The sequence below is a fragment of the Pelodiscus sinensis genome, chromosome 1 (genome assembly GCF_049634645.1).
Source record: "Pelodiscus sinensis isolate JC-2024 chromosome 1, ASM4963464v1, whole genome shotgun sequence".
Taxonomy (NCBI): Eukaryota; Metazoa; Chordata; order Testudines; family Trionychidae; genus Pelodiscus; species Pelodiscus sinensis.
Genome location: NC_134711.1, coordinates 131,432,970 through 131,460,784, shown reverse-complemented (window position 1 = coordinate 131,460,784; position 27,815 = coordinate 131,432,970). Strand labels below are relative to the sequence as shown.

General features: G+C 42.7%; 1 protein-coding gene across 1 annotated transcript in view; it reads right to left on the bottom strand.

Moving 5' to 3' along the window:
- VWF (von Willebrand factor) overlaps positions 1-27,815 on the bottom strand; it is a 249,131-nt gene that overhangs the window by 35,158 nt on the left and 186,158 nt on the right. Inside the window, exons 38-43 of the mRNA XM_006128153.4 lie at positions 20,291-20,496; positions 11,829-11,931; positions 11,650-11,724; positions 10,993-11,097; positions 10,329-10,534; positions 7,293-7,442 (exon numbers count right to left, since the gene is read on the bottom strand). Coding sequence (XP_006128215.2) covers positions 7,293-7,442; positions 10,329-10,534; positions 10,993-11,097; positions 11,650-11,724; positions 11,829-11,931; positions 20,291-20,496 — 845 coding nt within the window. The remainder of the gene's footprint in view (positions 1-7,292; positions 7,443-10,328; positions 10,535-10,992; positions 11,098-11,649; positions 11,725-11,828; positions 11,932-20,290; positions 20,497-27,815) is intronic.

Below are 27,815 nucleotides of genomic sequence, written 5' to 3'. Positions count from 1 at the left end.
AGATGATTCTTACCAACCACCACAGGACATACCACACTAATACCAACCCTGGTACCTTCCCTTGCAACAAACCCCGTTGCCAGCTTTGTCCACATATTCATTCTGCTGATACCATTATTGGACCTAACCAAGTGAGTTATAAGATCAAGAACACATATTCCTGCGCATCCAGAAATATAATCTACGCTATCATGTGCCGAAAGTGTCCGTCTGCTATGTACATTGGACAAACATCTCAGACACTTCGCCAAAGGATTAATGCCCACAAAACAGATATCAGACAAGATCACAAAGAGAAAACAGTTTCTTGCCACTTTAACCAGAAAGGACACTCTCTAAATGACTTAGCCACCTGCATTCTGCTACAAAGACCTTTTACATCTGCACTTGAAAGGGAATCCTCTGAACTGTCATTCATGTTAAAATTCGACACTTACCAACGAGGACTTAACAAGTCTTTGAACTTTCTCACCCATTACCAAGACAGTTTCCCCAATTATCACCTGTAATACCATTAACTCACAAACATCCCACTCTCCCTACCTTTAATATCAGCAATTCACAGACACTTACCTTCCTTCCTCCCCCTTCCCACCCCCCCGCATCCCCCTTCTGTTCTGCAATGTGATTTGTCCTTTTCATATTTGTTCATTTTTTTAAATTGTATCCTTTGGTATATATGGTTGTGACTACTTTCTTCCACTATTTGATCTGAGGAAGTGGGTCTGGCCCACGAAAGCTCATCATCTAATAAACCATCTTGTTAGTCTTTAAAGTGCTACATTGTCCTGCATTTTGCTTCAACTACCCCAGACTAACACGGCTACATTTCTATCACTGGCTAACTTAAAGAAAGCAATTATCTTTATTTCTCCGTTTCTGGGTCTGAAAGCCATGTAGCCCCATGTAGTGGAGAGCAATTCTACTTTCTGTACTGAGCTAACAACATGATGAGTTGAATTTGAGATGAGGACTAAAATATTAAATAAGTTCAGTGCCATCTTTCACTCTGGTTTTATATCTCTAAAGTGGATGGCTGCTTTTTAGAAAGTCTTTGCATGGATGTTGGAAGCATCGACCCTATTACTCCTGTCCCAGACAAAGTTAGTCCTGCCATCTTCAATATTAGTCTCTTTTCATAGGCTGCCCAGTTTCTCTACATGGAAGCAGGAGTGACCCTTATGTGATGAATGGAGTACATGAGCGTGCAAAGCTGATAGATCTTCTGGTCACACAGATGTTCTCATGAAATATTTCAATTAAAACAAGTTTTTACTGTTTGTCATATTTTCCTCTTAGCAGCTTTTCATTGACAATTTTCATTTTGAAACCAAAAATATTTTTGGTTGTCAGCAAAAATGTACAATAAAAACACAATTTTTTTCATAAGAATTTCTATTTTTTGCCAAAAACAGCCACAAAAAATCTTTCAATAGGAAATTTCTCCCTAGCTCTGGTATTTAACTCAAAAATTCAAAAAAGAGAGCTGAGGAGTTTATATCACTAGACAGGCTAGACAATCTTTATGATCTCTGCCCTCCATAATTCTGTGACCATTTGTGATGCAGAACTGCAACCCTGTTTAATACTTTTTGTTCATGTCTCTACTTACTACACTGACTTAGCAATCTCCGAGTTCCCCTGTTTTCATGTGCTGGTTTTCTTCTCTAATTTCTTTCCACCTCCACCACCAAAACCACCATTGTGGTCTTATATACATTTCAAAGGAGGATTGAAAACTAATAAGAAGCCTATCGTACTCTCATACTGACATGACAATCACGGTCTATAGGGAGGTAAAGAATAATGAACACAAATCATCCTTCACACTTGAGCAGGTGCACATGGCAGAGTTGGAAATAATAATAAGCAGCAGCTGTGGGGAAAGTTACCAGGGTTTAGTTACACTAACTCTCTCCCCCTGGACAAGCTCTGAGACAGAGTTGGTCTCAACAAGGGAAGGTGACCGTTTACAGATAAAATCACAGGATAGAGAATATTCACACTGTGCTGAATTAGAGTTGGGTTTGCAATAAACATAGGAGGAACTCAAGTTAATTCCATGCTGTCAGGAGTGACAGAGGACTTTACACTCGATTCATTGACTATTTAAGGTTATTAAAGGGATCCACATACTCTGGGACTTGGCATAATGCCACGTATCCTCTTTAATTCTAACTTTCCATGAGGTCTGGGAGCTGCTGCACAGTTCATCCTCAGGAGGGTGCAGAGTTTTTGAGCTCCCCTCTGGCAACTGGATGGAAGAGAATGGAGATCATCCTTCAAAACAGGGACTTCTCTTAAAAAATCATCAATATCCAGTACTTAAATACTAGTGAGATGGTGGCATTACAGACTGACAAAGATTAAAGGGATATAATCAGAGACTGAAAGAGACACCTAGAGACAGAGGGTGTGTCTAGACTACAGGGTTTTTTTAGAAAAAAGTGGCCTTTTTTCGAAAAAAAACTTCTCTTGCGTCTAGACTGTTGCCGCGTTCTTTCGAAAGTAAATCAAAAGAACGCGGCTATTTTTTTGACCGTGGAAAACCTCATTTTATGAGAAAGAACGCCTTTTTTCGAAAGTGCTATTTCGAAAAAAAATACTATGTAATGCAAACTGCGCTTTTTCAAAAGAGAGCATCCAGACTGCCTGGGTGCTCTCTATCGAAAAAGCGGCTTGCTTTTTCAAAAGTACTGGTTGCAGTCTAGACACGCTTTTTCGAAAGAGGCTTGCAGTCTAGACGTAGCCTAAGACAGATCCAACCGGATTTATCTGAATGAAGTGGAAATATCCAGGGCCAGCTCCTCAGCTGGTGTAAATCAACACAATTCTATTGATTAAGCTCCACTGATTTACACCACTGGCGTACTTGCTCCCCTTACTAGTGTTCAAAGCATTAAGATTTATAATACCTTGTTGTGCAATGAGCTAATGCAATAAAAACAAAGTGTTCATAACAGTCTTCCGAGTCATTTACATGGTTACTAAATATAATCATTTCACAGTCAATACTCAAACTACAGTCTTCCTTTAAAATATCTTTTCTTTGATCTTTCAAGCATCTAACGCTAGCCTTTCACAATCATGCTTAACATATGGGAGAAGACAAACTTTGCTACTTCAAAGAAAAATGTCAGTTTGAAATACTGGAGATTAAAGTAATAGATTTCATGGTCAGCATCCATTACAATCATCATTTACTATGCCTCGGCATGAATTCTCCAAATGCTCTTGTGTTATAATTTAACACAGTTCTCAAGAGTCCTGAAAATCTTTCATAATCAATTTACATGCACTTAGCCAAATGGGTCTGATTAAGATGTGTATCGTTGAAAGTTATGTACAAAATGCTTTTCATAATCACATCGCCCTTAAACTGAATATGTTTATATCGTTTACCCAGGTTCCTGACTTTTACCAATGCTGACAGGAAGCAAGAATGAAAGCAGGTGCTCCCTTCCAATTAATTAGTGTTAGTATAGTCCTTTGAAATTGTAACCCACCGCATTATTATTATTATGCTCCAGAGAGCTATTTTGATGTACTCTACAGAAATCATGTTGAAAAACCTCCAGAAGGGTAAGGTGCAGACAGTGCTCCTCTTAGTGGCAGATTCTGCAATTACAGCAATGACCCATTTTCTCTCAGAATTTCCTTGCCACTGGAAAGAATGAGGAGGTGGGAGAGGGAGAGAAACAAGGACCATGACATAGGGCAAAGCTAATTAATTTATATCTTACAAGTTGGATTTTATCTGAATTGAAAGCTTTTAGGGGTGGATGTTATTTCATTTTTAATTTTGCATATTTAAATATATCTGTACAAACGCCTAGAAATAGGTGCATTTTCATGAAAAGTGAAATCACAGGAAATAAATGGAGAATTTTAAAAACAAGGTCAGTTTCAAACTTGATCTTGCCCTGAAGGATCTGGGGATTTTAGTGGAAGACAAAATGAATCTGAACCAAAAAGATAGGAATGTTGCAAAAAACAGCAAACACCATTCTGTGACATGTTAGCAGAAGTGCTGTAAGGAAGATGCAAGAGAAGGTTACTTTACTGTAACTGAAGGTTCTCTAAGACGTGTGGTGCTAATTTGTAGTCCACACATGGGTGTGCATGCTGTGTAACTCCTATTTGTGGCTGAGGAAAAGAGTCCTTCTGAGCACATCTGAGAGCGCATTGTGGGTACCTGGGAGGTACATGCTTTAGAGCATTTTATGATGTTTCATGCATCAAAAGCAAAGCTAGATGGCATTTCCTGACTTGTGTGTTTAAATTCTAATTTGCATGTACATTAGCATAGGTTTTTGCGCATTTTGTGTGTACTGCATGCTTGATTATGAAGACTTCAGTTACTCAAAATTCTGTGGTCTAAAAAGCAGTCCTGTTCTCTCAGATCTATTCATTTATTACAGTTGGGATTATAGCCAAAAGGAATTAAGTGCCCAACTCCATCTGAATTTCAATATGATTTAGGTGCTTAATTCTTTTTAACTCCTTTTGAAATCTCAACTGCCTTTGAAATTTACACATGATGATCCAAATATAGCGTACACCAGTACATTTAGAAAGCCAGGGTTAGCTGGCATGTATGTCTATGTGGAAGTGGTATCAATGTGAGAAATCACCTTTATCGTTCACTACCTCACCTGCACTCTGTCCATCCATCCTCCTCAAACTGGAGCAGGTTTTAAATAGAGGTCATGTTAAAAATACACTACCACCAAAATCTTTCAGTTTTCCTTTATTTATGGACTTTCCCACAAAATTATTCGGGTCCAAAGTTCAGGATGGGCTCCTCTGTCTCAAACTATCAAGGGTGGAAGCAAGACTCATAAACCACTGCAAAGAAGCCTCCTCTTCCGCACTTTGTTTCTAGCCCTAACAGTTTCTGAAATAACAGACCTTAAAACACAGTTTGGTTTTTGGCTCACAGCCATAGTGTTATCAGTAGACCATTACTCTGATATATCATCATTAATGCACAGCAGATTTGCAGGTTGTGTACAAATCAACTCTAAGTATGAACATTGTACTCACTAAAAAGCTATTAAAATGATATTAACATTATCATGGAGGGTGCTGTGGCAGCTTCCTTTGGGAATCTGCCATTTTTCTTGTTGTCTTAGTAAAGTGTCTGAGGTGGCGGGACCTATGCTACTGTTGTCAAACCCTTTGCAATGGAGAGGGCAACTTCTTCTAAACCTATTACTGTACTGATTTGCACTGACCTGGCCAAAATAATTTCCCATTTTGCACAGCCTGCAAAGCACTTTCAGGTCAGATGCAATCCCAGAGGGGGTAGGAAGTGTTTTAAACCCGGGATTTTTGTTATGATTTCTTGCTAACCAAGAGCATGTTCAGGCACCATTCCATAAGTATGCCTCAGAACAATCTTAACTAATTCTGCCAAGTCTGAAAACCCACAAGGAGTCCAAGTGCCTGGAGAGTGGACATTGGCAGCACGACACATCTTCTAGCCCAGCAGCCTTTGTTACAGAGAGCTGAGTGGAGCATATGGACGGACAGACTCTGCATGCATCTACCCATAGACTCATGCACTGGAACCCAGGGATTCTCACCAATTTTTAGCTATCACAGCTTTTTCTGTCCCCACTCACTCCCCCACCAGAGACCATCTTGATATTGCTACAACTGGAGCTGTATAAATACCATAGAGGCCCAGAAGGGAATGTGGCTACACATTTACTTTTGCTGTAATTTTTGACAACCCTGTTCTCCTTTCACATAGGGCTGGTGAATACTCAGGGCCTACTTCAGCCAGCTTGTATTTTCTGAGGGCCTATTACAATGATAGCATCATGTACACGATCTTTGTGCTGATCAGGATATCAACAAGGTTTCCAAATCCATGCTTTTGACAAAACTGCATTTAGTCCATACAATGCCTAGTCCCATGTTTAGGTTTCTCCCACCAACTTTCTGTGTCTCCAATAGGTGTACTTCATTCTGCTTGTCCAATCCAGGATGAGGCTTTTATCATCATGAAGAAATCTTACACCTCACAAGAGTCTATCCAACATATCTCTGATCAGAAGGAAATATAATATTTGCCTCCGTGTCTCATGCCCTACACACAAAGGCATCTGCCACAAATTCCGCCTCCAGTTATACAGCAGGGCTGAGCTACTGACTAGTGAATACTTGAAGTAGTTTATGGCATTTTATTGCACATGTCTAAAGTCGTATCACAAGACGGCATTGCTGCTAAGCAATAAGGGTGTCTGATGTCTCACTTCAGTAAGATGCCTGAAGTTAAGACAGCCATTTGAATTTTTGCCTTTGGTATTATGAGCATCTACTGGTAACTGATGTGAATTTCAGCAACAACTTTTCCTCCCACTGAAATTAAAATAGAATGTTACTGTTGATTCCACTGGTACCTCCTAGTGAGCTACTCCTGAGCTGGACTGAGCACCTACAGTGAAGTCAGGGGGAACTGCACTCAGCACTTCTCAGGCTCAGTTCCCAAGATGATGCATCACTACACTAGCCCATTGTTTATTTCCACGTCTCGCCACTGTTAGCATGTGCACCTTTTAAAGCAGTAGTCCAAGAATCCCATTAACATCACTGTGATGAAACGTACTTTTCCTTTAAGGGCGGGCTGGAGGCTACGAAGCAGCCTTGGCATAACCAAGGAGACTCCTACCATGCCCTAGGGGAGGGATGGGCCATTTAAAACAGCAACAGGAAGCTGAGCAAGAGAGGGGAGTAGGCTGCTATGGAAAGTGGTTTCGCTCTCAGGTCCAGAGGACTAGCCTGACTGGGCCCAGAGACTTTACAGATTAAGTGTAGGACACTGAGGCTATCTCTACACTACAGAGCTTTTCTGGGATGCCATATCCCGGAAAAACTCTGCTGTGTTCAGGGAATGCATCTGCTCTTCCAAAAAAATTTTCTGAAGAGCAGATGCACTTTTTCAGCGTCCCTGTAAACCTTATTTTACGAGAAAGAAAGGATGTTCCGAAAAAGGGTTTTTTTCTGACATTTGGCCCAGTGTAGACGGGCCAAATGTTGGAAAAGCCTCTTCTGAAACAAGAAGCAGAAAAAGCTTTTTCCGGAAGAACTGTGTAGTCTAGACACAACCTGAGTGCTGTTATATATAACTGTTCCTTCTTGGAGACCTTATTGAAGAGTAAGTACTTATTTGATAAGGGTGGGGTTTTTTTGGTTTTGTTTTGGCTTCCCTCTTGCTCAGATCCTTCGTTGCCACGCTATGCCCCACAGTCTTGTTGTGAGGCCTGGCTGTAAGTGTTACTCACCTGAGGGCAGACCGTGTGGCACGCTTTGTCTAGACATTCTGTAATGCGAAGTCCTGTGACAGCATCTTCCATGTTCGTGCAGGTGCATTCTGAGCAGCCTTCTTCCCAGGATTTCCCAATGGGGTAAATGACATTGCGATGGACACAAACCTGTCAGTGTAGTGAATGCCACAATGAACACATGCCATCTATTCGGAAAGGCTGAGATTTACCAGACCTTCTGCCACTCTTACAGAAAGTATTGGATTCAGCCAAAATACCTCTAGTCTTGAAAAGCTGTGGCTAGTTTATTACAAAAAATAAAAGAATTTCTGAAACCCTAAGCCTCTTGACTGAATTCAGTGAAGTTAGCCAGGGTTTGGCTCATGATAACCAAGAGAATTTAGTCCAGAATTCAGATACCGAAGTTCTGATAGAGCAAATACAGCACTTTTCATCTGTAAATCTCAAAATATTTTACAAAGAAATCATGGTGTCATTATCTCCATTATATAGGTGGGGAAATTGAGGCACGGAGCAATGATGTGTGCGCCCTGGTCACTCATCAGGGCTTTTGAAAAGCAAGGAATAAAACCCAGATCTTCTGAGTTTCAACTAGTGCTTTATCCATTAAGCAAATAGTTTATACCAATTAAAAATATTTAGAGACACATTCAATGCCACTATTTCATGGATTAATTTGACCCGCTAAATGTTTAAGCAATAACAGCTCATGTAAAGGTCTATCGTGAAATCCATCACCATCAGGCATGGTCAAAATGCTGCTCCTCTAATCATTTAGATCTAACGTATTTCAATTTAATATGGCAAGTAAACTGTCATGTATATTTGAATAACAACAAAAAGAAACCTTTAAAAAGTGAAATTCTGAAATGGAACATCTATACATAACCCATGATCTTTTGCTAATACAAAAGCAAAGTACAGTAGAGTCCTGATTATCCAACTTTCACTTATCTGACATTCTGATTTATCTGACATAGCCATTCGACGTGCTATTTACGCGCCCATGCATCACATACCGCCATGGGCGTAGCTTCGTTTATTCCTCTGCGCTAGTGATTTGTGTTTGTGCTGTGATTGTTTTATTTTTCCAATTGCATTTTCCCCTTACTGTAATATAATTTTATTGTTTGAGGAACATGGCAAGTGAAAAGAGAAAAAAAGTGGTTCTTTCCATTGAACAAAAACTTGAAGCCTTAAACAGACTAGATAAAGGTGAGTCCATGCAAAAAATTGCTTCCAAACTCAATGTGGGGCAAGTTACAGTTAGTGACTGAAAGATGAAAAGAAGTGAGTTAGAAAAGTGGTGCTCTGATCAAGCCTCAAATGGAGGACTGAAGGGCAGAAAAACGATGAAGAAATGTGAATATGAAAAAGTGAGTGAAGCTTTGTTCTTATGGATCACACAGCAAAGGGATAAGGGCATGCCTATCACAGGCCCGCTCCTGCAAGAGAAAACTCTGATTTTCCAAAAGGAATTTAATGAAGGGGAACCTGATTTCATGGCTAGTGTAAGCTGTCTTGATTGCTGGAAAAAACAATATGGGTTAAGGCAGCTCAGTATATGTGGCGAAAAATTATTGGCAAATCTGGAAGGATTTCTGAAATTTAAAGCAAAATTTCATTGTCTCATTGACAATGAAGGATTATCAGGTGAGCAGATACATAACTGTGATGAGACAGGCTTAAACTATAAAATGCTGCCTTCAAAAACTCTAGCTTCCCGGGCTGAAGCTTCAGCTCCTGGGTATAAATGAAGTAAAGAAAGAGTGACGATTCTAGCCTGTAGTAACGCTACTGGTAACCATAAACTAAGACTCACATTTATTGGAAAGGTGAAAAAACCACGAGCTTTCAAAAACCTAGCACCTACTGCTCTACCAGTTTCGTATAAGAATGAGAGGAATGCATGGATGGATTCAGAAATTTTCCGAGGCTGGTTTTTCAATGAATTTGTTCCTTCAGTAGAACAATTTTTGAAATTGCTAAACCCACCGAGGAAAGCAATTCTTGTCATTGATAATGCGCCATCTCATCATCATGAGGAATAACAGCAGTGGGGACATTAGAGTAATTTTTCTTCCTCCTAATATCACCTCATTGTGTCAGCCTATGGACCAGGGTGTGCTTGAAGCATTAAAGAAAAAATATCATCGTAAGCTTTTAACTACGCTCATTGAGGCGACAGACGATGGAAATGGTATGCTAGATAAGCTAAGGACAGTGAACCTAAAAGATGTTATTTATTGGATCACACAATCATGGGAAGAGATTGAACCCCAAACTCTGGCAAGATGATGGAGAAAGTTACTTTCGGAAGACAAAAATATACAAGAAATGGAGCAAGAAAATTGTGATAACCTGCCACCTTTGTTACAACATATTCCAGGCTGTGAGAAAGTGAATGATGACGATATACAGGAATGGATGGAGAAAGACGAGCAACAAGAACTGACTGACCATGATGTAATAGCTCTGATGAATCAGGATGACAATGAAGATGATGACAAAGACAAAACGGAGAGAATGAGTCATAGCAAAGGGGTCAAGGCTTTCGAGGTGGCACTGGCTTACGTTGAACTACAAGGGGAAGCAATTGCTAGTGTTGTTATGTTATTGAGATGCTGGCGCGACTTCACCGCAAGGAAGAGAAACAAAGCTGGGAAACAAACTTCAATCACTAATTTTTTTAAACAATAACTTTTGCATTTTGCCATACCGCATACTAAATGTTCTGTACTCTATTATGTTAGTTGTACTGTAGAATAATTATTAATAAACCTGATTTCAGACCCGTTTCCGTATTATCTGACATTTTCGTTAATCCGACCACCTATCGGTTCCGTTTAGGTCGGATAATCGAGCCTCTACTGTAAAAAACTTAGGCATGATCTCTGAAATTCATGCTGCCAGAATGACTGCAGCGTGGCTACATGTTTAGATGTATTTTCACGCTTAACACCACAGAGTTACTGTAAACACTTTGTAGGAAAGATATTTTCATCTGTACGAGTGACCATTCATTCCCCTCACCTTGTCTGGAATGCAGGTTGTAGTTGTGCAGCCACAGTCATTGGTGACAGATGTAGATAAATATCCAGCTGGACAGCTCACTGTAGAATTGGTACAGCTGCATGTGCACTCGTATTCATCACAGCACTTGGTCTTCTTAACAGTCAGTTCTCGATGCGGAGGGCAGGAAGGAATGTGATCAAGCTTGCATCCCTCTTGCTTGCAAGCTATCAAATAAATTAGATATCATACTGAGCAAACAATCATATAATAGAAACCACAAGCCCCTTACAAACAAGACCCCGATATGGCAATGAGATCCTCTAGGGATTGATTTCAGTAAGTCACTCTAGCATAGAAGTCCCATCTAGCAGATCATAATGCATCTTCAAGCCAATCTTTTTTATCCTTCACATAAACCTCCCCTTACTTATTACATAGTAAAAAGTATTTGTAAGTAAGTTAGTAAGCTCTTGATCAGAGCCCTTGCAACTCTTAACATTGCTCTGTTCTACAGTTCCCGGTCCAGTCTTGGAAAAAAAGAAATAGAATGTTTCCATTTGCAAGATCATTACTGGTCCTACTGGATCCAAATCGATGGTTTTCCAGAGAGCCAGACTCTTGTAGTGTATGTTTGTTCACACCCATTGTTCAAATACTGTTTAATGTTTAAAACATACTTTACCACAAGTATAAGTTGGTCTGCATTCTCCAAGGTTTGTCAGTACAGGCTGAAGACCGTCTTCACAAATAGGTACAGGAGGCATATCACAGGTAACTAAATCACATACTAAGACAAAAAATGGGACAGTGCCTCAGCTGGTACTTAGCTAGTCAGTCATCAAGAAAGCAACCTCATTTTAAGATTTCTATGTACTTGATCGCTTCTCTGCTAATAGAGAGTAAGCATCAGTGCACAGTTCAGAAGTATACAATCCAATCCAATCTTAAAAATCGTTTAGGGAACAATCCTTGTTTTAGGTGTATTGAAAAGCTCTAATGTGTTTGGTATGTAAATGTAGATTAGATTAACATATGTGCCAATTAGATAAACAAAGCAAGTGAAAAAAGTCATTGAGACAAATTGCCCCGTGTCGTCCTCTGCATACACTATACACTAAATCATAAAAATCATGAAGCTTTTTGTTCCCTTGTGGGTTTTTCCCACATAGAGGTAAATATGGTCCTCAGGGACTTTGAAAAATACTCTCTTAATCAGTATTTGATCTAAATGAAAATGCCAATTGTAAGTTTGAAAAGCAGCTAATAAACAAAAACAAACAGAAACACAAGAACTGGGCATCAATATCGACTATAGCTCTCCACATTATCCACAACCTACCGCATTCATACTCGGGACAACACTGATCAGGATCTCGATGTAGTCTGGAAACTTCACAGGGACCACAAACTGCAGCTAGAATGAGGGGAGGAAATCACAATTGTAAACCATACTTATATAAAATAAGCAAAGTGGAATTTTAAAATATATATATGTATTTAGAATGTAAAACAGTTTACGTTTGGCAGTAGGGCAAGGTCGGGAAGTGCAATTTATTATCCTATTCTCAAGACACATGCAGATCTTGCAGGGCTCGTTGGAAGGAATCCATCTGTCCATGTGCTGCATGAAAATAACAGGTTGTAAGAGAAAGAAAACCCTGTGATCATTGGTATGCAAACTGCTGGGGGGATAATGAACTAATCTGGAAAAACAAAGTGTACCTATGGGATTGTCTTGCTTCTTCTGATAACTAAGGATTTAGAGAACCACACAATTTAGAAATAGGGCTATTCTTAGATTCAGCAAAAGAGGCAAAGAATGCATAAATATGGTGAGAAATGACCATTGTTTTAGAAAAATATAATGTTCAGACTTTCTGAATATAACTGCAAGCTGTTATAAATAATATAGCACAATGTTGGTACTACACACTAAGGGCTTGTCTACACTACAGAGAAGATCAACCCTCCGGTGGTTGATCTTCTAGTGTACGATCCAGGCCTAAAATTGGATGTACTAAGTAATAAGAGAAACAATGATGTATTGGAAGTATATAGAAGTAGCAGCCTGTTCAGATTATTAATACTTAAGCATATCAAAAATAAAGACACAAAAACCTAATTTAAGCTGAGAAAGTTTCAGAATACCACATTGGAATTCCCACTGTACTGGATTCTGGATAGATGCTAAATCAATACCAAATCAAACCCTGTTATGGCTTTGAGATATTCCTTAAGTTAATAAATGCACAGAGAAATTGATAATAACGTGTGTGATTGTCCCTCTTTGCTAACTATCATTAGCAAGAGGAAAAAGTTGGAAAATAGACATGCTGGTCCTTGGGTCTATGAACAAGTAAAAAAATGTTTACATTTGATATTCCAGCCAGGACTCAGGTGGCAGAAAGATGCTTTGTGGATAATTAAAATGAATTTGCATAATCAAATCCTGCTTTGAACGAGAGCCTATGAAGCAGAATCATAGAATCACAGAATACTAGGACTGGAAGGGACTTCGAGAGCTCATCGAGTCCAGTCCCCTGCCTTCATGGCAGGACCAAATACTGTCTAGACCATCCCTGATAGACATTTATCTAACCTACTCTTAAATATCTCTACAGATGGAGATTCCACAACCTCCCTGAGCAATTTATTCCAGTGTTTGACTACCCTGACATTTGGGAACTTTTTCCTAATGTCCAACCTAAACTTCCCTTGCTGCAGTTTAAGCCCATTGCTTCTTGTTCTATCCTCAGAGGCCAAGATGAACAAGTTTTCTCCCTCCTCCTTATGACACCCTTTTAGATACCTGAAAACTGCTATCATGTCCCCCCTCAATCTTCTCTTTTCTATATTAAACAAACTTAATTCCTTCAGCCTTCCCTCATAGGTCATGTTCTCTAGACCTTTAATCATTCTCGTTGCTCTTCTCTGGACCCTCTCCAATTTCTCCACATCTTTCTTGAAATGCGGTGCCCAGAATTGAACACAATACTCCAATTGAGGCCTAACCAGCGCAGAATAGAGTGGAAGACTTCTCATGTCTTACTCTCAACATACCTGTTAATGCATCCCAGAATCATGTTTGCTTTCTTTGCAACAGCATCACACTGCTGTCTCATATTCAGCTTGTGGTCCACTATAACCCCTAGATCCCTTTCTGCCATACTCCTTCCCAGACCGTCGCTTCCCATTCTGTATGTATGAAACTGATTGTTCCTTCTTAAGTGGAGCACTTTGCATTTGTCTTTATTAAACTTCATCCTATTTACCTCAGACCATTTCTCCAATTTGTCCAGGTCATTTTGAATTATTACTCTATCCTCCAGATTAGTCGCAACCCCTCCCAGCTTGGTATCATCTGCAAACTTAATAAGCGTACTTTCTATACCAATATCTAAATCGTTGATGAAGATATTGAAGAGAGCCGGTCCCAAAACAGACCCCTGCGGAACCCCACTTGTTATACTTTTCCAGCAGGATTGTGAACCATTAATAACTACTCTCTGAGTATGGTTATCCAGCCAATTATGCACCTACCTTACAGTAGCCCCATCTAAGTTGTATTTACCTAGTTTATTGATAAGAATATCATGTGAGACCGTATCAAACACCTTACTAAAGTCTAGGTATACCACATCCACCGCTTCTCCCTTATCCACAAGACTCATTATCCTATTAAAGAAAGCTATCAGATTGGTTTGGCACGATTTGTTCTTTACAAATCCATGCTGGCTGTTCCCTATCACCTTGCCACTTTCCAAGTGTTTACAGATGATTTCCTTAATTACTTGCTCCATTATCTTCCCTGGCACAGAAGTTAAACTAACTGGTCTGTAGTTTCTTGGGTTGTTCTTATTTCCCTTTTCATAGATGGGCACTATATTTGCCCTTTTCCAGTCCTCTGGAATCTCTCCTGTCTCCCATGATTTTCCAAAGATGATAGCTAGAGGCTCAGATACCTCCTCTATCAGTAGTATCATGGAGGAGAGAATACTGCCCAAAGAAAAGCTTGTAAGGACTTTCTTGATAAAAGCATGCAGGGATCCTCATTAATGCAAGAAGGAGGCTGATATCTAAGCTGACCACCACTTAGCCCCGCAGATGCAGTATGTACTATCTGCAGAAAAAGGTCTTTTAGGCAGCATTATCTGAGGAGGTTAATGGTGGGACTACAACAAAAGAAGCAGCGCAGTGAAGCAAACTGAGAAAGATCTAGCCACCTATAAAACTTAGGAAATTAGGCTAGTGATCTGTGGGGAACCTGTTTCAGGGGAGGGAATTTCACATAGGAAAGTTGCCAGTAAACAGCTTTAGCCCAGGGATTTGAAAGCACTGCCAGTATATTGTTCAACCATTTAATAGAACGTGATTAGTTTTTCACTGTTTGCTGGTGTTGAAATGATGCAAGCGATCACATGACGTTCTCTTAAATCCACCTGCACAGAACTCTAATCATATTCTATTAAATGGTTGAGCAATATACTGGCAGTGCTTTCAAAATCATGTGCTTGTACATTTCAAGCCACAATGAGATGATCACAAATACTTTCATCCTCAGTGTTATGACAGGCTTTCCCTCGACATATGAGTAAGAATTTCTCTATAATCAAGAGCTGGGTTAAAGCCATCTCAGTTGTTAGACACACCTCACATGTGGACTTCATGAAGGCTTGGACTGCAGTATGGTTCCACCCCTTTACTGTGGTCCTACCCTTGCTTGGAAAAGTAATGACAGCACTTATATAAGAGCTGTTCAGTGATCTGGTGACGGAAACCTTCCACTGTTCTTCCTTGGATAGACAGAGTCTTACTACCCTCTGTCTTCAGATGTGCTGGGGTTTCTTCCAGGGAAGGGAGGACTCATCAGCCTCCAATGAACTGACCAGAGGACCCTCTATGTTATGGCGGCCCTGAAGTACACTGCAACAGCAGAGCCATGTTGGGTGTCGGTAACAAGAGCCCACTTTTGGGATGGTGTTGGCAGAGCTACCCAGAGAAGAAGTTTTCGGAGTCAATACTCCCTTTGAGATGCATGTGACAGCTTGTATTGTTTAAGGCTATTGTTTCAGGCTCTCTGCAGACATAGGCAGTTATCACTGAATCTGTTACACTTAAGTTTTCTTCACAAGAGCTAGAAACATTTATTGTAAACTAGAAGATATATCTGGCATTACTCAGGCCCTTAATTAATTTTTGCTTTTTGGAAAATAAAATGAAAATGTCCATGCTTCATTTAACTCATTGCTCTGGGGCGGGGCTGAGGGTGAGAGGTTCAGCATTCAAGCTGCCCCAGGGAGAAGGGACTGCCCCAGCCCCCTCTCACTGCAGAACCTTGAAGCCAGGTGAGAAGCTCCAGGACTACTGCAGCTCTAGTGGGCACAGCTGGGGGAGTGGGGCATATCACCCTACTGGGGCAGGTCCAGGGTCATCTGCTCCCCGTGCTTCCCCACCAGATTGAGGAATGGAGCAAACTGTGCACTTTCCCCTTGCTCCCTGACAAAGGGGGACAACCAGCAATGTTCCAGAAGTAAACAGGAAGACTTCAGCTCCCCCACCCCCATACTTACACACTACCTAAATGGCACCTCTGTGGTGGGAGGCTAGGGCTGGGACACTCCCAGATGGGGGCAGGAGTCACACGCCCAACGAGCCCCTTTCACCTGCCTGGTGATTCTATCTCTTTTCTGTATAGTTTTATGAGAAGCAATCCCATCATTCCAGGCACATCCCGTTTTCCTGGCACAGCCAAATCTCTACCTTACTTTAAGTTACGATAAGAGAAAGCAGTGTACTACATTTGGTGATCAAAGCTCTTACCATTTAGGAGCAGTTCTTGGACAGAAACTCTCTCAAATTATATAGTAGATGAAAACAAATTCTGACAACAATATGTGACTGAGGAGCCAGGGACCTAGGCATGGGTTTATAGGACATGCTTGTGTCCTAAGCCATGTCTATAATAGCAAGAAGATTGACACTGTGGTGGTTGATCTTCTGGTGTTTGATTTATCAGGTCTAGTAAAGACCCTCTACATTGAATGCAGAGGGTCTCACTGTTGATGCTGGTACTTCTTGATTCATGAGAATTAAGGGAAGCCAATGGGAGAAAATGTGTAGACAGCACAAAAGATCAAATTAAGTTACAAGATGTACCTCCCTGAACCGGTACTCTCTGGTCTGGCAACTTCCGGACTATGGATGTCCCTGGACTACAGAGCCCAGGTATAGGGAGGTCAGGCCACAGGGCATGAGTGGCGGGGAAGGGAGACTCAGCCAGGGGGCAGGGCGCGGAGAGGCGGGCAGTGCAGCAGGGAGGTCTGGCCCCTGCTGCCGGATGGTAGCGGGGGCAGCGAAGCTCCAGCCCCAGCCGCAGAGCTCTATCCTTGGCCGCGGAGCTCTGACCCCAGCGGCAGCCATGGCCGGGCAGGCAGCAGCAGGCTTAGGTTGGAGCCCTAGCCGGGGGCAGCAGGACAGCATGAGCCATGCTGGGGGGGACCTCCCCTAGTCCGGCAAATCTCCTCATTCAAGTCTGGTTAGGCCCCAAGGGTGCCGGACGAGGGAGGTGCAACCTGTACATCGACTCCAGCTATGCAGTTAATGTAGCTGGAATTGCATAGCTTAATTCGAATTTCTGGTAAGCAAAGATGTGGCCTGCATACCCCTTACAGAGATACTGTGGTGACAGCATTGGAGTCCTTGAGATCAGTAGGAGCTGTGCACAATCTAGAACTAAAACAAAAAGGGCTAGGATAATACCACCGCACTGTGCACGAAAACATGTTCATTAGACAGCTTCCTCTCTTCAGACAGATTCACAATATATGCTGCTCCATCATTATTAGGTCACCAGTGTTACACAGCTGTTGTGTGAAGCAGCTTGTCTGTTAAATGGTCAGAAAAGTTCAACTTCACTATTTAAAACATAGATTGATCAAAAACAAATTTCTGAGGTACTAAACAACCATGACTCTAAGTGCAGTTAATAAGAGATGCAGGTGCCCAGCGCACCCTCTGAAAAAATCTGGCTACTGGTTTTGAGCTTGCCCTCTGCCCTGTTGTCTAAATAATTTCAAATCATCCTGTGGGTACTATGTACCTTAAATTAGTGTTTTGACAAATTCTTTATATGTAACTATGAAACCTATAAGAACTGTCATTGCTGGAATGAATGGATTATTCCATATTCTTACAGATATACTTACATAATACCAGCAGGTGGCACTAATGCATAAACCATATTAAGATATAAGAGAACCTTGTTGCAAGCAAAGTTCTTGTACTACATTAAGCAGGCTAGCATAACTCTTAATATAACCTAAGATCAGCAGAATTTCTGTACCGGACTGGCAACTAATCTCAATATTACATTGACAACGTGGTTTGTGTAATAACTATTTTAATAAATAGTTATTTTTATTATTAATAATAAAAAGCATTTTTCATCACTACTAAATCAGCTATAACAGCTGAGAATTTACTCTATAGTTTTTGATGTTGTCATTATGATAATTCATGTAACCAGTGTTCTGTTTAAACAGAGCAGTTCCCCTTCCAGAAGTTTTAGGCACAGATGGTCTGGCCTTCCTTTTGTTTTAATCAACTGTAAAGACCTAAAACTTGCATTATTGCTGAAATAGTCTGATTTTTTTTGATCAGTGCATATCCATTAAAACAAATTCTGTGCTTCTGTCTGAAAAACAGGAAATGCATCCAACACACACATGTACACACACATACTGTACAACAGGTAAACGAGTGTGTCTGTTTGCCCTCAAAATGAATTCAAATCAGAAACAGACATGCACTGCAAGAAAACCTGTCCTCATTATAGTCCCATGGCAGAACAGCAGATCTAAGAAGTTTGACTGACTTAGATAAAATTCAGATGTGACACCTCAACGCTTACAATTATCAGAACTGAACATGGACTCAAGACCTTCTTCAATCTTGCCCGTCACTATAAAGCCATATGTTCCAGTACCAGATCCAGGATGGAAAGAAACAAGCTTCTGCCTTCTTCAGTGAGGCATAATGGAACTGGGCTGCATTAGAGAGAGCAGCAGTGGAGTGTGGCAGTATCCTACCTCCTTCCCCACAGGTGCACACACACTCTACAGGTATTAGGAACAAGTTTACACATCCCCCTGTGAGCCAGGGAGCACTTAGGGAAGAAAGGTAGAGCTTGGGAGCAGTTGCTATATAGGTGATATAACCATAGGACAGCACAGCTCATAGTAGGGATGTTAAACAGCTGTTAATTAGGTAACCGTGCAACCTCTGAATATCTTAGTGGTTACACACTGAAGACTGCAATATAAAGCTTATACTGCAGAGCCAAGTGTGGAGTGGCAGCCATTTCCCTGGGAGCCAGTGCACTAGAAGCTGTTTTCCGGCATGAACTGGCTCCTGCCTGCACTCCCCTCCCAGGGAGCTGGCTGCCACTCTGCACTGATGCCTCTGATACAGAGGCAGCAGCACAGGGTGGCAGCTGGCTCCCTGGGAGCTGGTTTGTGCTGGGAACTGGTTTTAAGCCAGCTCCTGGTGTGTCATGGCTCCTGGGCCTGCTCCTGGCTCCCAGCCCCAGTCCTAGGAAGCCAGTTGCTGCCCTGGGCTGTGGGCCCCAATACAGAGCCAGCCGTATGAGGTCGCAGTCAGAGTGTAACCGTTACAGTAACCGATTAGCTCATGTTTATTGGTTAACTGTTTAAAAAATGGTATTATTACATCCCTACATCATATCAAGTACAGCAATATGTCATGTGCTAACTGTGCAGCATTCACTTCTCCTTCATGGATTCTGCCCCTCTCCCAGGGTGATGCAGCACTCAGCCACCCTATAGAAGATGGTACCAAAATGGCTCCTTATGTAACTACTGGCAAGAAGGGAAGAGAGAGCATAGAGGGGCAGGCACTCCATGTGCCAGACAAAAAGCTGCTGGTCGCTGTTACCAAGGATTTCCAGTTTACATAGTTTTTAGATTATACCATGCCTGCTACAGGTCCCTTTCCACCTGTAGCTGAAGAAAGTAGATTTTCAGTGGAACAGAACCCTTGGATGTATTAAAGGAAACATCCCTTTTCTGGCTATTTTTGAGTGGAAGGGAATATTACAGCCTGAAATTAGATCAAATTACACTTTTCCTAATGGCTGAGAAAGTTTCAGGATTGGTTCACACTACCAAGTTATGTCAGTGTCAGGGATGGGGATACTGAACAATGCAGTTAGAATGACCTGTCCTCTGGTGTAGACAGAGTTATGCTGGTGGGAGGGCTTTTCTGTCGGCATAGCTATCACCTCTCGAGGAGGTAGAGTACCTACACCAACAGGAGAAGCTCGTCTATTGGTGTGAGTATTATCTTCACTAAGTGCGGGCGCTGCTACAACATTGTAAGTGTAAACTAGCCCTTAGAAATCTTCCTAGTGCCTTGCCATGCACTTGTGATATACTCACAGCATAAGGACCCCAGGAAGCCTAGTTTTATGTTTAAACTGATTTTTGCTGGTAAAAGGCTGTTTGGATAAAATTTGATCTCTTAATAAATAGCAGTTTATGCCATTCCCCCCTCCTTCCCCCCCCCCCCCGATTCCTCCACACAAATTTGTCATGCTTTCCTGGTCTCAACAGCTCCAGCTGTGAATTTTATTTTGAGCCTAGCCAATTTCACAGTGGGGGAGCTGCACAGGGCAGACAGCCGGCCAGCCATGAGGAAGCAGACTGAAAAAAAATGTCTGAAGGGAAAAATAAGCCAGACTTATCAGATATAGATTCATTTGCCAACACACACACACACACACACACACACACACACACACACACACACACACACACACACACACACACACACACACACACACACACACACACACACACACACACACACACACTCTCTCTCTCTCTCTCTCTCTCTCTCTCTCTCTCTCTCTCTCTCTCTCTCTCTCTCACAACTCTGTGGATAAGCAGTCACTGGACAGCTACCTGATAGCGTGTTCCATCTTCAGCGATGCACTGTGTGCAGACTTCCTCATCAACACACTCACTATTTAAAGTCACCTTTCCAGGTGGACAGAAGCAGCCTTCTATGGGAAAATCTTTGCAGTCACTGATGCTGGTTCCATTCTCACAGTGCTTTGTGCAGTTTGTTTGACAGTGCTCGTATGTGTAAGAGCTGGGGCATTCCAGAGCTGTAAAAAGACATAAGAGGACATTTCAGTGGAGAGGTGAAACTCAAGGCAATGATTTCACATCTGTCTCTTACACCTTTTCAACTTGATTGTCTTTAAGGATACATTGATTCCAGCCTCCACTGCAGTCCACATTTTTCAAAATTTCAAACAGAGAATGCTGATCTCTGACACAGACTGGACACAGGCACCATTTTTCCACAGGCCACACTAAATGATCATGGGAGAGAGTCCAGGAGGAGAGTAACAAAAGGGTTTATAAAGGGTTTAAAAGGGTGGGTGTGTTTACTTTCAAGAAACAAAGACTGAGTGGATTTAATAACAGTCTTCAAATACGTTAAGGGCTGTTATAAAGAAGATGGGATCAACTGTTCTCCACATGTACCAAAGTTAGGCCAAGAAGTAATTGACTCAATCTGCAGCAAAAGAGATTTAGGTTAGAGATGGTGAAAGACTTTCTAACTCCCAAGAGTGTTAAATGTTGGAACAGTTTACCAAGGGAAGGCATGGAATCACACATCATGGATGATCTAGGTCAATGGTCACCGACTGGCTAAGCTCAATCAACTGGTCAATCCTGTTGATCGTGACCTCTGGCAGTGCAGCAGGCAGACTTGCTCCATGCCTGCCCCAACCCCATGCTGTTCCGGGCAGCATCCAGCATGGCAGTCAGAAGTCTTGGCGCCCTGTTCCTACCTGCAAGCACTGCCCCCACAGCTTCCATTGGCCAGGAAGAGGAAATTGTTGCCAATGGGAGCTTAGGGGGCAGGGCCAGCAGCGAGGGGCAACATACAGAGCCACGTATGCTTCACTTCCCTCCCTCAGGGGCCACATGGGCACGTTGGCCCCTCCTACGTGCAGAGTGGGACCAGGGCAGACGTGAAGCCTGTCTCAGCCTCACTGTGCCACCAAGTAGGAGCCGCCCACTGTAAATGTCACCTGATGGGAGGCTGCACCCCAACTCCCAGCCTCCCAACAGAGCTAGCACCCTATACCTCCTCCTGCACTCTGAACCCCAGCCCGGGGCTCCCTCCCAAAACTAATACCCCCATCCCCTCCTGTACCTCAAACCCCTGCCCAGCACTGACCCTTCTCTAGGAACCAGCAGTCTGCAACCCCTCCTGCACCCCAATAATTAACCCAAACCCAGTGCTTCCTCTGCATCCAAACCCCCTCCCAGAGCTTGCACCCCTCAGCCTTCCTCCATTCTAACCCCCTGCCCCAGGCTCAGCCTGGAGCCCCTTCCCACCCTGCAAACCCCTTTGCTGAACCCAGAGCCCACACCCTACCACAGCCCAGTGAAAGTGAGTGAGGGTGCGGGGAGAATGAGTGATGGAAGGGCAGGATGGAGTGAGTGGGGTGGAGCTTCAGGAAAGGGGCAGGGTAGATCCTGGGCTGCCCTTACATTCAAAAAGTCATTTTGAGCATGACAAGCTTGGAGACCACTGTCTAAGTTTACATGGTTCTACCTAAGCACAAGGATGGACTAGACAACCTCCTGAGGCCCTGTCCAGTCTTTTGAATCTATTAATGGGTCTATCTGGCCTTACAATCTACATCAAACAAATGCTGTGCTGACTTCTGTCCCGACTTGACCTCCACACAGAATTATTGGGCCAGATTCTCAGTTGGTGTAAAATGAAATAATTCAATTGACTTTAGTAGGGAGGTGCTTATTTACACCAGTGGAACATCTGGCCCATTTATTTCCAAGAGTGTAAGAGATGGGAGAATTTGGGACCATGGTTACATTGATTAAAGTAGCAGCATTTACACAGTGAGATCAGAAGATAACCAAGAAAGAGACAGGCTTTTTAGGAAATGATTTTGGTGATTTGGTACAAGGCAATGTTCCCTAAGAGTTAAAGAAAAGCCAATGACAGTGCCTTTTGGAACTCCAAAACTGGCATTTGGATTCCAGCCCTATTCATTAGGAAGGTTTCAGAACTAAAGTCCATCTTCTCTGATCCAATGAACAAGACTTATGTTGAGGAGTTCATGTGGCTGAAGGTGCCAACTTTCAAATGAGACGTAAAATTAAGGCCCTGGCTCCTTGTCATCCTTAATGACTCTACTGCACTTTTCCAGATTCTAGGCACAAATCTATATGCCTCTATCTTACGGTTTTAGGCTGCTGCCCACAGTGTCTGAGCACCTTTCATGAACATTCAATAGCAATAGTGAATTCTCTTGCACACTTCACAGAGGGTACATCTAGACTGCACTCTAAAATTTAAAAAAAGATACGCAATTTGAGCTATACAAATTGCATATTTTATTTCGATTTTATTTTGACATTGGCTATTTCAAAATTTGGCGCATCTACACGGCGTCAAATATTAAAATAAAGCACTTTTTCAAGATATCCCCTATTCTTTGTGGAATGAGGTTTATAGGGATGCCGAAATAACACATCCATTATTTCGAAAATAGCAGATGCATTCCTTGGATGCGGGGTAGCTATTTTGGGATACCAGAGGTAGCTATTTCGAAATAGCCTTGCAGTCTAGACATACCCTTTCATACTATAGCACTTCTCTTTCATCCATTTTCCTCTTTGGCTGGCATTAGAGAAGGCAGCTAGGTTCAGGCAGCTCCTCTCTATTCATTAAGCATACTAAATCTTCGGCTCACTGATTTGCTTCCAAGAAGCTCCCACAAACACTTTGCCTCTTAGTGTATAAGAAATTTGGTGTTCAGTTATGTGTGATGCAGAGAGGAGGGGCAAGGGTTTAAGAAAACTATATCTTCCCCTTTCCCCATTTAAAACCTTTTCCCCATAACCAGAAAAGGAGACAGCACCATTTGGCAAAAGAAGTGAACCAACTAATTATGAAATGCTTTTGCTGGAAGTGTCCACAGGTCAAGAAAATAGATTAATAGATTCTAAGGCCAGAAGGGATGACTGTAATTCATCTAGTCTGACCTTCTGTATTACACAGGCCACAGAACTTCCTCCAAGTAATTGCTTTTGAACTACAGCGTATCTTTTTTTTTTAAAAAAACATCCAATCTTGATTTAATAGTTGTCAGTGATGGAGAATCCACTATAACCTTTGGTGAGTTGTTCCAATAGTTAATTACTCTCACTGCTAAACATTTATGCCTTATGTCTGAACTTGTCTATCTTCAACTTCCAACCTTTGGATCTTGTTATACCTTTGTGTGCTAGACTGAACAGTCCAATATCAAATTTTTGAGTTGGCAGCATAAAGGGAAGGGGGCTACTCCATCAAAAGCAGGAAAATCACTCCCAAATTCCTTTACTTCAGTGGTACAATTATATCCAGATTCTAGGAGCCCATGACAACCATCTCTAACCTGTCCCAGCCTCTGTTCTGCCTGCTCCCCCAAAGATTGAGAAATTGCAGACTCTGCTATAAAAAGTTTTGCTGGTGATATTGTACCTATGAGTGTTGCATTAACGACTACTCACATACATGCTTCTCAATCTAGCATTTGAAAAAATCCATCTGAACAACTGGGTATCTCTGTAACTACAAATTTCCAATGCTGAATAATTATACGTCTTAAAGAGGGAAATAATTATTTTAAACTCTGTAAATAAAGTGAACAGCAGGGGTCAAAAAACAAGTAGTTAGAAAACTAGTTCTTCTGCCAGATTTGCCTTCACCATTTCATGTGATAATTAATGTGAGTCCCAGCTTCTCTCATGCGGTCATAATTTTTCCTTGCAATCTATTCACTGATATTGTAGACCCAGCTTGCAGAGGCCGTGTTAGAAAGGCAGCTTCCCCCTTCCAAGAGGGAAAAGAATAGTCAGGATAATTTCCAGTAAACTTATGTAATATGTAACAAATTTTGAAGGGTCTCACTGGCAGATTTAAGTGATGACAAATATTGCATCTGGTTAGTTTTGCTTTGTATAAGTCGAGTTACTGACACTGGGAAATAGTGTGCATCTGAAAGAGAGAGGAGCCCCTGGGACTATGTTCCTGACTCCAGCAAATAAGAAATTTTCAAGTCACCAGTAAAAGTTAACATTGATATTCTATGTCGTGTTTTGCTTTATCCACAAAGGTCCTCTGGAACAAAGATAGAATCTTAGAATAGTAAGACTGGAAGGGACCTCGCAAGATCGTCTAGTCTAGTCAATCAATGCACTCAAAATGGGATTAAGTATTATCCAGCCATCCCTGTAAAATGACTATCTAACTTGCTCTTATAAACCTACAAAGACAAAGCTCTCCTAGCTTTTATGCATGGTTCAAGCCTCATCTCTCTAGCTGCTCCATCTCCCACTCACACAATGACTAAGCTCCAAACTAACCCTGAACAACAAAGAAGAAACAAAGCTTGCACTGCCTAGGGCATCAGGCAAACAAGAATAAAAACAGGTGTCATATTAAACTTCCTCCAACATCAATGGAATTGCTTTAATTCCTTCCTCAAACTGGTCTTGGCTTGCTGCAAACCTGAAGGGTATAAGGGAGCTGTTAAGGAAGGGTTTAACACTAGTCATGTCAAAGTATTACCCAGAGCAAGTTTGAGTCTTAAAAAATATCCAGGAATTTGGAAAGGAATCAAGACATTCCCCCTTGAATGAAACTCAGTGGACAGGTCTGAAATGACAGCAGGATCTAAGGGAAAACATCTGCCCTGGCAGACCAAATAGGGACGCAAGGACCTCAGATCATTTCTGTAGTAAAATAATCCCATAGATCTAAATTTGGAAGTACTTCCCATTCCATATGGAAACCAATGGACTACAGCCAGATAAAGGCAGACTGAGGACTCCTGCCCCTCCTCCAAAGACCTAGGATCTTTAATTCAAACTACCTACTCCGTGCCGTGTGTAGCCGCGGGCATGGAGTTCGGACTAAGGAGGATTAAAAAATGGCAGCGCCCGGGAATATGCAAATGAAGCCCAGGATATTTAAATCCCGGGCTTCATTTGCAACTCCGCTTGCCCTCATTACCCTACCTAGCTCAAACTAACGAGCTAGTGTAGACGTACCATCAGAGTGCTTCACAATCAGTAATGGAGTCTGTCCACAGAGCAACCCTGTGAGGTAAAGGAGCGGTAGCCATATTTTACAGACAGGGAAATGAGGCACAGGATAGATTCGCAGACTTTCCAAGATCACACAAGAGACCACCGAGCCAGGAACTGAAATCTGGTCTCTCGAGTCATAGGCCTTGTCTTCATTTCAGCCTTATACCTCATGCTCAACACCTCAGGTTTTCCCCTTGAACACAGTATGCATTCAGACTTCTCTACCAGTGCTGCATGGAGGCAGCCATCACACTCCAAGTGAGAGAGCAGAGTAGGTAGTTTTAATCTTCTGACATGATTAATACAGTGCAAAGTTGTAGCCACAAAGGTCACTGACCTGTGTTCTAGCCCTTGACTGAGAGTGACCAACCTTCAAATGTCTCTGCTCAACATCCACAGTCCCACCCTGCTTGCAGCTTTGCAGTTTCTCTTGGTTCACCGATCTGCGGTCATGGTCGTCCCTGGGGAGGTGCAGGGGCCCCAGGACAACCTCTTCACTCAGCCCTAGACCCTACATTACCTCTTCCTGCCCTTGCTCCCCCGCCCCCCGTACCCATTCCACCCTTTGCCCCAAACACATTCCTCAGGCTACTGGGGGGCTAGCACTGGCAGCAGGGGCCAGGCCTGCCTCGCACTCACTGCTGGTGGCAGGAAGTGGAGCAACCCAGCACCAGCCCACTCTGCTGCACCATCTCCCAGCCATGTCACTGTGGAAGGCAGTTTGGGGACACACATGAAACCATCCCCCACACTCACCAAGGGCAGTGAGAAGCAGAGGAGCATGGCTGGGAACTGGCAGAGCAGAGTGGGCTGGGGCCAAGTCGCTCTGCTTTCCCCTCCACTATTGGTGAATGCAAGGGTGGATCCGATGCCTGCAGCCAGCAGCAGGCCCCCTGCTGATCCCCTGGGCCACTTTACTCAGGGCAAGGGGATTGGAGGAAAGGGTGGGGTCCCAGCCTCCTCCATTCCACCAGCTCCCAGCTGCACTGTTCTGCTTCCCACCACCAGTGAGTGTGGTGGGTGTCCCACCCCTTCCCCCAAGCCCATCTCCCGAGTGACACGGCTGGAAGCTGGAGGAGCAGAGTGTGCTGGGGCCAGTTCACTCCTCTGCCCACTGCTGCTGGTGAGTGCGGGAGTGGGCACAATTTCTTTTGTCAGCGCCAGGTCCCCCACTGGTCCCTTGCCTTGCGGGGCCCCGAGCAATTACCCCCAAACCATCCTATGGATTGGATGGCTCTGTCTCCAGTGTTTGCAACAGCAGAACAGTTGCCTCCAGAGGAGCCTGTGTGTCAGCATGCAGTGACCTAGCCACATGAATCCTGGTGCAGCTTTGGACCAAAGTGAAGAAAGCCCATGACTCTGACACTCAGAAAAGGACCACAGAACAATGGTTTATCTCAATAGTTAGAGGAAGACCACAGGATCAAACAACCAGATCACAGTGAAGAGAGAAGACACAGGGTTCAGGGGAGGGTTCAGGAGACCAAGAATAAGACAGCCCATCCACTTTGCAATGAACTGAGCCGTGCTCTGAGCAGTCCAACATTCTATCCACAAGACCATCCTTCTCCTGTGAGTCAAGAAGAGCACCGGATCAGCTGAGGAGCTGCCAGCCCCCAAAGACTACAAAGGTCAGGGGTTCAGGCCACACATTTGTCTCTTCCCAAGAAGGAAAATGTAAGAGATGGGTGGGGAAGGTCATGCCAAACAGAACCGTGAGTCACTGCCGTGTGCCCCAGAGATCCCAAATGCTCGTCAGCTTCTCCCACTTGCAACCGCTGAATTAAATTGCAATGAAAAATCACAACTAGCACTGATGTCATAAAATAAATAGGTGTTCTCTCCAGGACCACCTCTTTGTTCTGTGAATGCATATTGCCTAGCACAATTGGGTGGTGGTCTGTGACTACAGCTCTGAGGCACCACATTAATACAAGTCATACAAAAATAATAATTAATAACATCTACCATAGTGGTAGAGCCAAATGAAAACAAGGAAAGGAATGAAAGCACAAGTGGCAGGAGAAGGAACAACAACAATGACAACAAAAACAGATCCCCAGCTTCATCAAGGGAATGCAGGAGAACAAATCAGAAACACCCATGGATGTTGCAGGGACCAGCCTTTCTGTTACATGCTGAGATACTACAGTGATAAGCAGGGTAGATACAGAGACTGGTAGATAATAGATGAACAGACTGTGGTACTGTCGTGCACATGACATACCATGCAAGGATTCAAAGTGGAGACACTTGATACAGAATGAGGGCATTTATAATCTCCGTTGTTGTACTTGAAAAC